The following is a 16,047-nucleotide window of genomic DNA, read 5'->3' as shown; positions in this document are numbered from 1 at the left end:
TTTGGTTTATTACGTATGTTTGTGGTTTTACAGGTAAAATGCGTATTACGGCGGAGTTAAAGAGTTTCGTGAGGAAACTGAGCAAGCACAAAAGAAACAGTCAACTTGTACCGTAACTTACGGTTACAAAGTGTGGCTTACGGTTGCATTCACGTGAATAAGGAACAATATTCATTCACAATTTTGATGTGAGACTATTGGAAAATAATAAACAACACATACGAGCTATACGGCATAGAAGTCAACAGGAGCATCATCATAATCCTATCAATTGAGTATAACATCACACGTGGACTTCTTGGGGAGCACATTAAAATTTGGCAGCCATAGAACAAATCTTGGTGTTAAGATCGGAGGCTGTCATGATTGTGTTTGTTTGTAAAAATTGAACTGATCAAAAGATATGAATGAAGATTTAAATGCAGCAGAAATGAAAACAAACTTTGTAAACAAAATCAAAGAGAGAAATAGATTTGAGAAACACATGATTTGCACCAGTCGAAAGATTACAAAGTAAATCAAAAGGTTACAAAGCATGCTTACAAGCTAAACTCCCCCTCAGCCTGATACTCCATGGTTGATTGCACAAGATGAAAGGATTAGACATGAGGAGAAGAACCCACTCAGTTAATCAAATGTAACAGTACAGGGTACTGCTCCATTTATAGGCAAACCAAACCACTGAAGCATCTCAGCTGACGTCACCATGAAAGCGACATCTGACAAACTAACAAACTCTATCCACTGATCTATAGTTACTGATGTCTAACTACTGATTACATGGACACTGCTATAACTAACTACTGACTCACTTTCCACTGTTGTATGCTAAGCACTGATGTTGAGCATCAATGCTTTCTTCAAAGGGTGATCAGACCTTGAATGGGCAGTGCATTAATCTTCAGCAGTACTTAGGAAACAACAGTAGATAGAGCTTCAGACTTTGATCTTTATCAGTACTTTAGTAGCAGTTGTTCTATTGAGCAGTACTTTGAAGTTCATCAGATGCTAGATAACCACTGTCAAGGGGAAAGCTTAATGCAAACAGCTGCTTATGAATAATCCTCTGTTGTGAACCGGTTTTGGCTTTCATTATCTGTTCCTTTGGTAGGGTTCAATCCCAACAATCTCCCCCTGGAACAGATAATGCTAAAACCCTTCATTATTCTGGATTTTTATTTCTCATCAGAAGTTCCTTAATTTGATCTTTAAATTGAAGCTCAAAATCCTGAGAACTTGTATCACCCTCATCCCTACACAGTGTAAGCTCAAGGAGATCTTGTAGATCTTCAACACCCAGGCCTAGTGCTTGATCCCTTGATATGTGCTTCACTTCTCCATTGGATCTGATCAGGGTCAATACATGGGTCTTTTGATCAAACATCCATTTTAGTACTTTTGAACCCAATGGGTTTCTTGAGAGAGGTTTATTCACTGATGAGTCAGGGGATTGTGGCCTTGTGATAGGTTGTTGATCAGTACTCAGTACTTTTGCTGGTTCAGAGTTTTCAACATGATCAGCACTCGGAGCTTTTGATAGTTCAAAGTTTTCAGCATGATCAGTACTCTGACCTTTTTCTACTTCTGAGTTTTCAGCTGACATTTGATTGAAGGCCTTTTTTATGATTTCATTTGCTGCAGCTATGTCTTCTGCAGCTTCTTGTTCAATCAGCTCTTGCCTTTTTCTTTGTTCAAGCTTAATGTCTGTCATATCTGCTGAAGTGTTTGGTGATGTGGGTTTGGTCAATACCTTTTCTTTTTCTTCTTCTTCCTTTTCTATTTTCACTGAGCTATCTTCATTTAGATCCATTTTCTTGATGGTATCTGCTGATGTGAACAGTGGTTTAGGATCAATGATCTGTTTTGGCTCTTTGTGTTCAGGCTTCTTTGGTACATTAGGATATGTTATTTTCCTTCTTTTCAGCCTTTCATAAGCCTCATCTGTATACTGCTTAGTCCATTTTGCTATGGCTTTAGCAGTTCCCATATTTGCATCCACTAACTCCTGTTTCTTTCTCTTGTATTCTGAAGTGAGTTTATCAATGGCCAACTTGTATTTACTCTAGTTTGGAGCTGTCTTTTTCTTGCTTGGATCATTTTGAGTTCTCTTGATTCTGTTCACCTCATGCTTTAGTGCAATGAGTGGCCATTCACTGAATTGTTCTTCTTTGGCTGGATAAAATTTTTCTTTCATGATGAATTCAAGAAACTCCTTTCTCATTACCTTTTGTAAGGCAGCATCAGGTGGCATATTTAACATGTCTTTGCTCAGGTCTTTTGCATAATCTTCCATTTGTTTGACCTTTGTGAGTAAGAACTCCATTCTTTCAGAAATGGCTTTATCACCTTGATCTTTGCATTCAATTCTGGCTCTTATATCTGCTTGCCTGACCTTGAGTTTTAGATACTCACTCATGTTTAATGGATTCCTGAAGCCAATGAGAGAAGGAAATCTTCTTTCCCAAGGATCATCTATTGTATAGAATTGTTTCATTTCATCCTTTACAGCCTCCAATTCCAGTGGATATTTCTCAGCAACATATTCAAGTCTAGTGGATGATATTTGAGTGGGTGGTTGTGGATTGATGACATTGTAAGTTGTAGAGGATAAAGGAATAGGTGCTGGTATATCATCAGCATTCTTCTGAAATTTCCTTTTCCTTGTGTATAGATTTTTGGGTGAAGGGGATTTTGGTTGTGATGTAGAAATATTGAGAGCAGTGGTGGATGGTTGACTAACAGCTGTTGGAACAACTGGTGTTTCAACCTCTGTTGTCATTACAACTACTGATGTGTCAGTAGGTATCTTCTGCTTTTGAGCAGGTGTTGAAATGGTAGTGATTTGGGTGGTGGAAACTGTCTGACTGACAGGTGTTGAAACATCTGATGTTCCAACCACTGTTGTCATTACAATAGATGTTATAACATCTGTTGTCTTCTGCTTTATGGCAGGAGGTAATGGTGATGAGTTTGGTTTTGGTGGTGGTGATGTGATTATAGATGATGATGGTGGTAGGGCAGTGGTTGTGGTGGTGTGTGGTGAAGTGGTGTGTGTTGATATGGCAGCTTTAGTCTGGCTATCTTTTTCTGGTTCAATATAAACACCATCCTCAATTCCCTTCTTCTTCCACTTGATTTTCTCCCCCTTTTTGGCATTATCTGGAAAGGGGTTATTCATAAAGAGGACAGTGGGAGGAACCTTTCCAGTGGTGCTTTGTATGTGAGCCTTGATAGCTTTGATATCTGCTTGAGTATCTTTAAATCTTGACTCCACCATGTTTGTCATCATTTGTATATGTATTGCATGCTGCTGATCAGCCATTTGTTTTTGTTTTTCAAGCAGGGGTTGAAATACATTCCATAGCTCATTTGTAGCAGGTGCAGGTTGTGCAGGTGCTTGAGCTGGAACAACAATGAATTGTGCTTTTTGAGCTTTTAACAGCTGTTGCACCATATCCTTTATTTCAGCAACTGATGTTTCAAGATTTTCAATTCTGCCTGTCAATTCCTGATATTTTAAATCATCACCCAAGTTAATGGGATCATCTGATTCCCCACCAGCAGTGGTTGTACCAATGTGTGATTTAGGAAATGAATCCTAAAAGTCATTCATTGATGCCCCTTGTTCTTGGTACTGGGGTCTTCTTCCTTCAGCACTTGATAGCCTTTTGAAGGTACCAGTGGGCATAACAAACTCACTGGTGGTTCTCAGAGGTGCTATGGAAGGAATTGCCTTCAAGGGAGTCTTATGAATGTAACCACTGTCCAAATGTAAACTAGTGGGTTCAACATTTGTAGTGGCTGCTCCACTTGAACTACTGTCAGGAATTACTTGTGATTCCTGCAATGTAACCTCCTCAGTTGTTGCTGGGATAACAGATGTATAAACATCAGACCCAGTCACTTGTGGGAGTATACTCTCAGTGATAGGTGATTGAGAGGAACTGGTTTGTGTCTGAGCTATATCAACTGCATGCAACAAAGGTATTATGGATTGTGGTAATGTGAGGGGTGAAGATAATGGTGTTGAAAGAGACATGTCCTTGGGATTAGGACTGAGGAAGATGGATCCAATTGAATCCAGAGCTTCATATTATGGGGTCCCTGTGTTTACAACCTGATCCTTTTGTGAGGATGCAGGAGGAGTTTGAGGCAATGGTGGAGATCTTTCTTCCATCTGCTGTGAGGAAGTAGCAGCAGTGGTTACTGGTGACATTTGTGTTGTCACTGGAAGTGGCTCTAGGATCTCATCTTCCAGAGTTGCCTTTGATTTGGGTTTGGAGGGCTTTTTGTAAGATTTCTTTTTGGTCTTTTTGGTAATGGCAGGTGTGGGTTTCAAAGCAGTGGTTGTGTTGCTATGATCACCTGGAGCAGTGGGCTCAACAGCAGATGCCTGAGGAGCAGTGGTAGCTGCTAAATTCTGCTCAGGCACCTCTGTTTTTGTTTTTGTAGGTGCTAACATTCTAGAGAATGTTTCAGGTGTTAAACCATTTATTTGAAAATAGACACCTTGTTTGAGCAAATTTTCACTTTCCTTTCCAAATTTTTGTTTGAAATAGTAGCTTAGAAACCTTGGAAAGAGCAAAAATGATTTGCTGTCAACATTTTTTACCAAATCATCAAAGATCTCCTGGGAATAGTTAAAATTTTCATTGTTTAAAATAGCATAACCCAGGCATTGAATCTTTAATGGTATTTCGTTAAAAGCAGTTGTTTTATTTGAAACACACATCAAAAGAGTGTGAAATAAAAACCTAGGTGCAGAAGGAAAGAAACCTTTTTGTAAGGTATCTCTTTTTGGTTGTTCTGCATACCCTCTTTTCAAGAAATCAGTTTTCAACTCGGTTTTAGAAAAAGAAGTTTTACCTTTTTGATCATCGAGTTTAAAGACTTCTAAGATTGATTGTGGAGTAATTTGAATCGCTTTACCCTGTATAGAGGAGTTGATGGCTATGACGATGTCTCCTTGTTTTTCAAGGGTAGCATTTTTCCAGAACTCTCTCTGGGTTTGTTGGTAAATAGGGGCATCTGCTGTTAGCAAAGTTTTGTACTTTGATGCAGATATGGAGTCAATGATGGAATCAAAGATGTTAGTGGTAGTGGGTTTTGTGAGTAGACCCAAGTAATTGTGAGGGGATTTATATGGGATTTCAATGGGTTCATCGGCCATTTGAGTAGCCTCTTTAGAAGATGAGGATGATTTTGATTTTGATTTTGACTTTGATTTCGTCATTTTGATGAAGAAGAATCGAAGAGTGATTTGAGAAGAAAAGTTGAAAACTGCTTTGAGAAGAGAATTTTGGAATTCAATTCGACAGTGTGTGACCCTGTTTGGGGTTTTGATCACGGTTTTATTCAAGGAAAAAGTGAATACTGACGTAGCAGCGGTTACAAAAGATCTGATGGCTAAAAACTGACCACGTGCCAACCCCTGATGAAAGGATGAATAATGAGAACAGTTGTTTTGAGAGCCACTGATGAAGCAACCATCAGTAGTTACAACGGTAACAAATGAAACAGTGGGTGATTTTTACTATCAGTGGATAGTACATCAGTGGATACAACACTGATTTTAAACAACAGTGCTTATCAGGAAAATGATAGAGCAGGGGCTGACTTTCAGCAGTGGACAGTATTTAGGGAACAGATGTTTGAGCACAACAGTGGTAGGGAAATGGTGAGGTTTTGAAAGACTATTACATCAGCAACTGTTAGTGCAACATTGATTGAACTTTTTGAGAAAAGTTTTGAGCATCTGCTTGTTCAGATGAGGGGATTGATTTTGTCTTGTGTAAACACAATATCATGTCCAACATCTGTTGATGGAGATTTATGAAACATCTGCAGGAATGCTATACTTAACAAAATACATTTTAGATGCAAATTATCAAGTTTAATTTGTCAGCAGTTTTTCCAGAAATTTATGTTCGAGGTTTTGCCACATGTTTATTACAAGTTTTGAAGCTTTTATAAATTCCTGACAGTGGTTTAGTATCCCAGATGATGAAAACCTTTTTACTAAGGCTACTCATTTTGTGTCTAATTATTTGAATTAGAACATGAGTATCTCAGTAGTTTAAAATCTGTTAGCAATCAATTTTTGATCTGTGAATAAACAAACTTGAGGTTGACATGACCTTGGCACTAGTACCTTTTCCTTTTGATCTGTTTTTAAAGATAATATCACCAACAAAATAGAGGTTCTATATCCTGACAGGAGATTGATACTTTTACTATAAAAAACAAGTAAAAGTACAAAATATATTATTCTAAAAAAAACGAAGAATAATATATCCTGTTTTATTGAGAAAAACCTTTTCAAAAAAATAATTAAAGGTTATTCTGAAAACAGCATCAAAAAGGATTCTGGTATATTTTCCAATTAAAACTCATAGTCATAACATTGTCAAGTTTTAGGAAATGGTCAATGATTTGAAATGACTATTTTGTGTGACTATTTCCTTGTTAATTGATTGCAAAAAGAGGCGACATGTGAGGATTCTGAAATATTTGTCTAGTCCTCTTATCAGTTTCATCATTGGTGATACTATTGTTCCCTGAACTTCCCTGAATCAATGAATGCACATAATTGCTTGATGACCATTGTTTACCCAACTTTGGACTCTTAAGTGTTTTATATTTATACTCCTTTCTTTTGACTTCAAAAGTTTTGAGATAAATACACCTTTGAGTTTTGTTATTTTTCTTCTTCCCTTTTTACCCTTCCCATTCATAAGTACTAAAATACTTACTGGGAGGATTTTATTGAAGAAATACTTAGACTAGACTCATCTTTCAGCAATGTTTGGAGAGACTTGGACATTTTTGCACATGCTTATGTCAAATCTCACATTACATATGATTTAGTCTGTCTTAACACCTGATTTTCTTAATGTGTTCTTAACAAAGTTGATTTGATCATTTTAATCAGGATTCTCAACCTGTTTTTTCATCACATAAGATTCGATAACTAAAGTTATAATTTCCCTCCTTTCATGTTAACAAAAACACTAGTGTTTTTACGAAACCAGGTTTTTGTTTACCAGAGGTTCACACTTTAGTATCAAACATGATGGAAACAACGCAAACTTCATATCAACACTTGAAATCAATTTTGTAAAGAGAATGATTATACCATAGTTATCAGTCATATTTTCAGATCTGAATACTATAGGTGTTTTACGTATGATATCACTTGTTTGTGTGAAGTTTGTGTGTCTTATGACATCTTGGTTGTTTTACAGAGCTTTTGAATAATCATTTTGAACATGATTTCTCGTTACTCTGTTTTTCAACTAAATACAATCAATCCTTAGTATCAATGAATTTTTGAGCTGAACTGTTATGTCAAATTGACTGTTAGATCGAATTTGACTGTCCAAGCTCTGATACCAATTGTTAAGATCGGAGGCTGTCATGATTGTGTTTGTTTGTAAAAATTGAACTGACCAAAAGATATGGATGAAGATTTAAATGCAGCGGAAATGAAAACAAACTTTGTAAACACAATCAAAGAGAGAAATAGATTTGAGAAACACATGATTTGCATCAGTCGAAAGATTACAAAGTAAATCAAAAGATTACAAAGCATGCTTACAAGCTAAACTCCCCTTCAACCTGATACTCCATGGTTGATTGCACAAGATGAAAGGATTAGACATGAGGAGAAGAACCCACCCAGTTAATCAAATGTAACAGTACAGGGTACTGCTCCATTTATAGGCAAACCAAACCACTGAAGCATCTCAGTTGACGTCACCATGAAAGCGACATCTGACAAACTAACAAACTCTATCCACTGATCTATAGCTACTGATGTCTAACTACTAATTACATGGACACTGCTATAACTAACTACTGACTCACTTTCCACTGTTGTATGCTAAGCACTGATGTTGAGCATCAGTGCTTTCTTCAAAGGGTGATCAGACCTTGAATGGGCAGTGCATTAATCTTCAGCAGTACTTAGGAAACAACAGTAGATAGAGCTTCAGACTTTGATCTTTATCAGTACTTTAGTAGCAGTTGTTCTATTGAGCAGTGCTTTGAAGTTCATCAGATGCTAGATAACCACTGTCAAGGGGAAAGCTTAATGCAAACAGCTGCTTATGAATAATCCTCTGTTGTGAACCGGTTTTGGCTTTCATTATCTGTTCCTTTGGTAGGGTTCAATCCCAACACTTGGGACTCTCAATTCATCCCACAAACATCATCAATCATCATGGCAAAAGAGGGAGTTGGGTAGCACGTGAGTTTTATCAAACAACACACACAACATATACATCCACGCAGACAAGAAACACAAGTGGGCCGATTTTTGTGATGGGCCAACACCTTTGACTTACGGAGACATTGGGCCGCCAATTTTGAGAGATCATCTCAAATTATTGACGGCAACAGGGGGGATCGAACAACTTAACATCATCATACATCTCCCTCAAACGACGGAACGAATTATGTCTTCATTACTATCTCAAGCTTGTGATCGCACCTCTTCAACAATGAGCGGATATTCTCGTCGGTTTCACCCCGGTGTAGATGTTGTAAGATTTCTAGGGTTTATACATTTGTATTTTAATTTGGTTTTGTGACAAATTGTTTAGTATTTGAAACTTATGATAATTGTCGTGCATTTGAATTGAATTTGTGAATTGTCGAACGATGATAAGGTTATGACTTTGCGAAATGAATTTGTGCACTTATGTCTTATCGTAGGTTAGGATTTACATGTCCGAGGCAACGAAGTGCATTACGGTCCGTTGTCTATGATGTTGATAGCAATTGGCACCTAAGCTTCGTGATAGTAATCCGTTAATCACTATATGCAATTGAATCAAGTTAAAACATGTAGGAACCCTAGGTTTTGCAATTATCGAACCGGGTGTGATCCGTATTCTCATTTCTTGTTTTAACTTTCTAGTTAGTATTTTAGTTGCAATTTTAGATAATCACAAGGGTTTTAGATAATACCCATTGTCGGTTCACTCCGATTTATTTTCAAACTAATTAAACAAATAAAATTAGCAAACTTCATAATCACCTTGTACATTATTTGTAAATAATCTAATTAATCAAACGGGTCGTGCAATACTGACCACCTGCTCTTCGTGGATTCGATACCCGACTTACCCTAGCTACCTAGGTTTAATTGGGTTTTTGACTGATCGGGACGACACGGTCACGTCAGATATCTTTGAAAGGCGTCTTGCGGCTTAGAAATCTAATCTCCTTTCTATTGGAGGTAGAGTTACTATTATTAAATCTGTTTTAGAAAGTCTGCCTAGCTATTATTTTTCCATCTATAAGGCTCCCAAAACGGTTGTTCATGATTTGGAAGCTATCACTAAAAGATTCATGTGGGGTGGTTCGAGCATTGGTAAGAAAATGCATTGGATTGGTTGGGATCGGACGGCTTCTCCCATGAATTGTGGTGGCCTGGGCCTTAGTAAACTTGGGAATGTTAATGTTGCTTTACTATCCAAGTGGGGGTCGAGGTTTAAGTCCGAGCCTTTGAATCTTTGTAGGAAAGTGATCGATTCGCTCCACTCTAATAGGAAGTCATGGGAGTGCATTCCGTATAGGGCGTCTCTTGGGGGTGTGTGGTGCAACATTGCGAAACTTTTCACTAAAACTAGGATAAACAGATCCCCGATGCGGAACTGTTTAAAAGGTATTGTTGGAGATGGTGCTTCGATCTCGTTTTGGTTAAACCCGTGGCTTATTGATGAGCCGTTAAGATTGGTTTTTCCTGCTCTTTTTTCTGTTGGAGTCGGCCAAAAAGTGCAAGGTTACAGATCATGTGGAGGATCCAAGTTCGGGTCGGCAGTTCCGATGGCAATGGAAGCGGGACCCCTCTTCTTCCTCGGAAATCCCTGAGTTTCAGGAGCTGGATCTCTTGGTCAAGGGGGTAGTTTTTATGGGTGGGATGGATAAATGGCGCTGGAACGCAAATTCGAAAGGTGTCTTCTCGGTTTCGAATGTTAGGAAGCTTCTGAATTTCGGGTTGGATGTCAGTAGTAGGTTCGTCATGCAGTGGTGTAAGTGGGTTCCCTTGAAATGTAATATTTTCGTCTGGCATGCGGAGATGGGTAAGATTCCAACATGTATGGCCCTCAGAAATAGGAATATCCAGATTGAAGATGTTTCGTGTAGCCTTTGAAACGGTGGTGACGAAACGGTCGAGCACATGTGGCAGTCAGAATATGGAGCTTCATTACATCTTGGTGTAAGGTTCCCATTTTTTTGGTTTTTTCCTTCAGAGATCTGCTTGAGTGGCATAATTATTCGGGGCTTTCGGGTCGTGCCAAAGAGGCGCTTAAAGGTATCATTATCATTGCTTGCTGGTGCATCTGGAAAACTAGGAATGAAGCTAGGTTCTCGAACATTTCGGTTAAAGTCGACAATATTATCAGCCAGATTAAAGCGGTGGGTTTTATGTGGTTCCATAATAGATCGAGATATAAGGATGTTACTTGGGAGGATTGGTGTAAATTTGTTAATACGTAGTTTTGTTTTGTTTCGTTTGTTTCGGTCTACCCGGTTTGTGGGTAGGCGTTGTTGGTTTGTTCTAATGAAAGTTACTGTTCAAATAAAAAAAACTAAAAGATTATTTGAGTCGAGCTTAAACCTATACAATGAGTGAGAGTTGAGTTGAATTCACAAAGCCATTAGAATTAAGATGTTGCTCTCCTTAAAGTCAAAGATTCAAACCAGAACAAAGACGAATTTAATGATATTTAAGTCGTTCAACCCTTTATAAAATGCTTGGCAGACTCACAAGTTTCCTTAGTTGCTTTTTCTCTTGATCTAATAAAATGCTTTGTTTTTTAGGTTAGTAAAAAAAATATAATAATAAGGCCATGCGGTATAGGGGTCGGCTCCCCCGTCCCGGCTCGTCACAAGCGTCCCACACCGCCCCCCTCCTTGGCGTCGCGTCCTTGGCGTCTTTTTTTTGAACGGCAACTCACTTTATATATAAATATAAAGAGCCAGCAAGAAACTGGGAACAAAACAACGGAACAAAACAGAAAACAAAACAAAGAACAATTACATCAAATCAGCAATATCGAACACAATCCATTTTTCCCAGCCAAGTCTCGTTAACTTAGATCGGTTCTTGATCCACGTGAACGAGTCTTCTTTAATTTGCTCCATTGTCTTCGAGATCGGAAGGAATTTGTCTTCGAACACCTTCTGGTTACGGGCGAACCAGAGCCGCCAAACTGTTGCCGCAACGATTGTGTTAACAAATCGTTTCCAATTCTTGCTACCAGGGCACTCAGCTAAAAAACGCATCAGATCTTCGATGGAGTTACACTCTGCAGGAAAAGGGATTCGCAGCTGTCACACCCCGAATTTCCACGTGTCACCGGTGGGCCCGGTGTGGGGTACAGTGACGTAGTTGGCATCGTCATAGACAATCAACACAATATAATAATGCACAGCGGAAGCAGAATAGAAACATTTCAACTTTAATTAAAATGCAATAATAAATATCACAGTCGTTGAAATGGATCCACAGGCGGATCAATAAAAAAAATAGAAATAAATAGTTCAACAGATAAATGTCGTCCGAGTTTGCGAGACTATTGTGGACGCTCTCTAGGAAACAGCCAGCCTATTTCCGTATAGTACCTGCACTTAATCTTTTGGGAAAAATACGTCAGTTTACACTGGTAAATACAAATCGACTGACTCATTTTGAAAATGATTGAAAATTGATTTAAATGCACAAGGCATAAATATTTTTATTAACTTGGGATATTTATAAAATATAAACTTGTGAACGAATTACATGCACTTTTATCTCTGGTGGCCCGGGATCTACTGTCCGGGCTAGAGATTTAATTGACACACCACATCGAAGAGTTATACACGACGGGTGTACGCCTACACCCCGTGCTCTGGTCGTGGCCATCTCGTAAGATAATGCCAAGGATATCCGGGACACGGTCAACAACCCCCCAAAGCCTTTTAAGTAAGACAAAACTGTTTAAACGAAGTCACACAAGCTATTCAAGACTGAACACCTATAAGGAGCAGGACTTGTGCGCCCGATCAAGCGGTATTTTAAATACCGTACCCCAAGCCCGTATAGGGAAAATAAGTCAAAATGTATTTACCTGAGCAAGTATAAGTCACAAACGATAAGTGGTGGTAGCTTTTACCGGGCTTCCTAATCTGGAACAAAGGTTTATAATTAACCTATTAGATTCCTAACGGCCTTTTATTTAAGCTTAAGCTTTGACCGGTTAGTTTTAGGAATGATACGGTTTACGCACGATTAAGCGAAAGACCGGATAGAATGTGATTTAGACCCGACAAGTTTGAATACTTGTATAATATGGGTATACTAAATACATTCTGGGTTTTGAAGTAAAAACGATATCGTTTGACCCGTTTTGGTCAATTTACGCAAACTAGTTACGTAAACCGAACCGAACGCGAAAACGGCGTTACGGGTAGACCAAAGATTCAAATGCAAGTTTCCTGAAGTAATATGCTTAGAATATGATATTATATCAGTAAGTTATGTCCTATATTGCCCGGGATAATTTTAAACTCAACTTATGCCTTAGAAGGGCATTTTGGTCATTTAAAAGATAATAAAAGGGTGAAATTAGAAATCTGAGTTTCGGGTCTGGTTCATACAGTAAATATACTTAATATAACATATTATATCAGTAGGGTATGACCCATATGTCAAATATATCATTTAAAACCAAACTATGCACCGTAGGGGCAATTTAGTAATTTCACAAGGGCTAAAAATGCCAAAACTGGAAAACTGAGTTCAAAATGTTATACTTACTGTTTTTATATGAAAATATGCTAAACACATCAGTAGGTATAGGTCTTATATGTTTAAAGCAAGTACAACGCTTACTATGCGCTTAAAACGCTAAAAATACGATTTAAGGGCGTTTTCGGGTTTTCACAGTAAATCTGAGATTTTTATATTTCCAGAAGTCTTATAATAATTTATTCATCATACAAAATCAGAAGAAAAAGGTTTCGGGTCAAAAGGAGGTGTAAAACTCATTTTATGGCTAAAACGGTCAAAACCGACATAAGCCGAAATGGCTAGGTGATCGAGGATCCGTTCAGCCAAAAATTAATTAAAAATCATCAAAATTCCCAGAATATTATATATAATCAGTTGGTAAAAAGTTTCGTGTCAAAATGTGGCCAGAAACGGGTTCTACGCGAAAAGGACCGTTTATGTAAATTTATAATATAGTTTTACGCTAATGGCCATAACTCACAATCTGGACCACTAACTGATCCGAAACTTTCGGTGCAAGTTTATATAATAAAAATAAAGATTTCTATCCTTTCACTTTTCCAAAAATCCCGTTTTAAATCAAAAAGGGCAAGATAGTCAACTTTATGCATAAACCGGAAACAAGCATTCGAATAGGCTAAGCATAGACTCAATCAAAGAAAATTCCAGAAAGTTTAACTAAAATAAAAATAGTCAAAAATACTTTCCAATACAGATCTTGAACATGCATGTACGAATCCGAATCGATAGTCTACGATATAATCGTTTTACAAGACTTTCGGTTCCGATTCGTGGCTATACTATAGATCGTCGAGTTGATGATGATTAAAACACATTCTTATGTGTATTACAAGTTATTTTTAATGATCAATCAGGTTGCATGGCATCTATATCATTAATCATGTCATTTTTCACAAAAATCACTTCTGTTGACTTTTTTAGAAACAGGTTTGACTCGACATTAAGCATGCATGTAGTGGGAATCAGTTAGTAACCTTTAGAGGGTTTGTTTCCCACATAAATACCAATCTATAACAAGTTTCAATTCGAGAAATTACTGAAAGAAATCCGTTTAATCAGAAAGTCAAAGGTTATGAACACCCAGTTTGACTTTTACTAATAATCATAGCAAAAACGGATTAACGAACGAATTGAATGCTTACAAGAGTCCTATAGATGTTAAATGATCACTAGGAGTCGGCCTTGATCTTCAGAAATGCTCCAGAAAGCTTGCTTGAAGTTCTTGAATGTTGAGAGCTTATGTTTACAAATGCAAGTGCCAAAAACATTGATCAAATCTGATTTAAAGAGTGAATTAGATGTTTGTAGTAGGCTACTGTTGATGTAGGCATGCAAGGGCACGTATTGGAGCATTTGGGAGGTGCAATTGAGCTGTAAACAACTTAAATTCGGACCCAATTCAACCATATTTGCGAATTCTGTCGCTGGGCAACCCACGCGGCCCGCTTGGGCTTTCCCAGGCGGGTCGCCTGACCCTTGTTTCAGCCAAACAACTTTCCAATGTTGACAGCTTTGACCCCTGAACTTGTACGTGATGTTTCGGCTACTTTTCTCGACCCGTAAACCCCCAAACTTGGTTTTTAAGGACCTTAGGACTTTTACCAACATGGTAATGCCCTCGGATAACTTTGCGCTCAACCGAAAAGCCCTGAATTCGACGTTGACGCTTTTAGTCCCTTAAGTACGGTTTTGGCCATAACTTTCTCATACGTTGACGAAACTTCATGAAATTTTTACCACATATTCTAGTGAGTATATTTTAGCTATACAAAGCTTCGGGTCTGCCAAAAGTTCACTCAGAGGTATAAATTAAACATGTTGACACTTTTGGCCCCTATAGTTTACAATACTTCACTTTTGTGCAATTTCCGCGTCGTATGATCCATGAACCAACCGTTAAAGGTTATAAACATTATGTGGGGTTATCATAGAGCCTATTTATCCATTGTTGACACTTTGGACCCTTACGTTCCATAGTTTTCACTGTTTGTCACTTTTAGTCCCTCTAAAGTATGTTTTCACATAACGGAACCTTATGACACGTGTCAAGACATTATTGGACGAAATTTTTCGAGGTGTTACATCCTCACCCCCTTAAAAGAAATCTCGACCCCGAGATTTATTCAAACAAATGGGGATATTTTTCTTGCATCGTGGATTCCACTTCCCACGTGTATTCGGGACCTCTACGGGCATCCCATTTGACCTTGACAATAGGCACATGCTTCCTTCGAAGCTTCTTTACCTGTCGATCCTCTATCGACAAAGGCTTTTCCACAAATTTTAGACTTTCGTCTATGTGTATATCTGTATGCGGTATAACCAGTGAATCGTCAGCGAAACACTTCTTCAAATTACAGATGTGGAACACATTATGAATAGCACTAAGCTCTTCAGGCAAGTTTAACTTGTAAGCGACTGACCCGACACGTTCGATTATCTCGAAAGGTCCTATATATCTCGGGCTTAGCTTGCCTTTCTTTCCAAATCGCATTACACCCTTCCAAGGTGATACCTTAAGCAACACTTTTTCTCCCACATCAAAGTGAAAGTCTTTGCGCTTAGGATCCGCATAACTTTTCTGCCTATCCCTGGCAGCTTTCAAACGATCACGGATCTGAACGATCTTGTCTGTCGTCTCAAAGACGATATCTGGTCCAGACAACTGGACATCTCCAACTTCTGCCCAACAAATGGGCGATCTACACTTCCTACCGTATAGGGCCTCAAAAGGCGCAGCCTTTATGCTGGAATGGTAGCTATTGTTGTAGGAGAATTCAATCAGTGGTAGGTGCTTATCCCAACTACCTCCTAAGTCGATCGCACATGCCCGAAGCATGTCTTCCAGAGTTTGAATAGTACGCTCACTCTGACCATCAGTCTGCGGATGGTAAGCCGTACTAAAATTCAAACGAGTGCCCAACGACTGTTGGAAACTCTTCCAAAAATGTGACGTATATCTAGTATCTCTATCAGAGATAATAGATATAGGTATACCATGTAGCGCTACTATCTTATCGACGTATAATTGAGCTAACATATCTGAGCTATACGTCTCTTTGATGGGTAGGAAATGAGCTGACTTAGTCAGTCTGTCAACTATGACCCATATGGTATCATTTCCCTTTTTCGTTTTCGGCAACTTGGTGATAAAATCCATTGTCACCATTTCCCATTTCCACTTGGGAATTTCAGGTTGTTGAAGCAATCCTGACGGCTTCTGATGCTCAGCCTTGACTTGC

At 38.4% G+C, this 16,047-nt stretch overlaps 1 protein-coding gene across 1 annotated transcript; it reads right to left on the bottom strand.

Moving 5' to 3' along the window:
- Positions 1-225: 225 nt before the first annotated feature.
- Positions 226-1,987, bottom strand: LOC110913612. The gene is made up of 2 exons (XM_035984299.1): positions 1,397-1,987; positions 226-264 (listed from the first exon to the last, which is right to left on the bottom strand). The coding sequence occupies exons 1-2, from the start codon at positions 1,985-1,987 to the stop codon at positions 226-228; spliced, it is 630 nt and encodes a 209-aa protein (XP_035840192.1).
- Positions 1,988-16,047: the final 14,060 nt, after the last annotated feature.

Source organism: Helianthus annuus, chromosome 15, assembly GCF_002127325.2.
Source record: "Helianthus annuus cultivar XRQ/B chromosome 15, HanXRQr2.0-SUNRISE, whole genome shotgun sequence".
NCBI classification, from domain to species: domain Eukaryota; kingdom Viridiplantae; phylum Streptophyta; class Magnoliopsida; order Asterales; family Asteraceae; genus Helianthus; species Helianthus annuus.
Note: the sequence above shows the minus strand (reverse complement) of the source record. Positions and strands in the feature narration are given on the sequence as shown.

Coding starts and splice junctions, on each gene's coding strand:
- LOC110913612 (XM_035984299.1), bottom strand. CDS start 1,987: ATGGGAACTGCTAAAGCCATAGCAAAATGGACTAAGCAGTATACAGAT. Junction 265..1,396: donor GAAACCCATTGGGTTCAAAA/GTACTAAAATGG, acceptor CTCAATTGATAG/GATTATGATGATGCTCCTGT.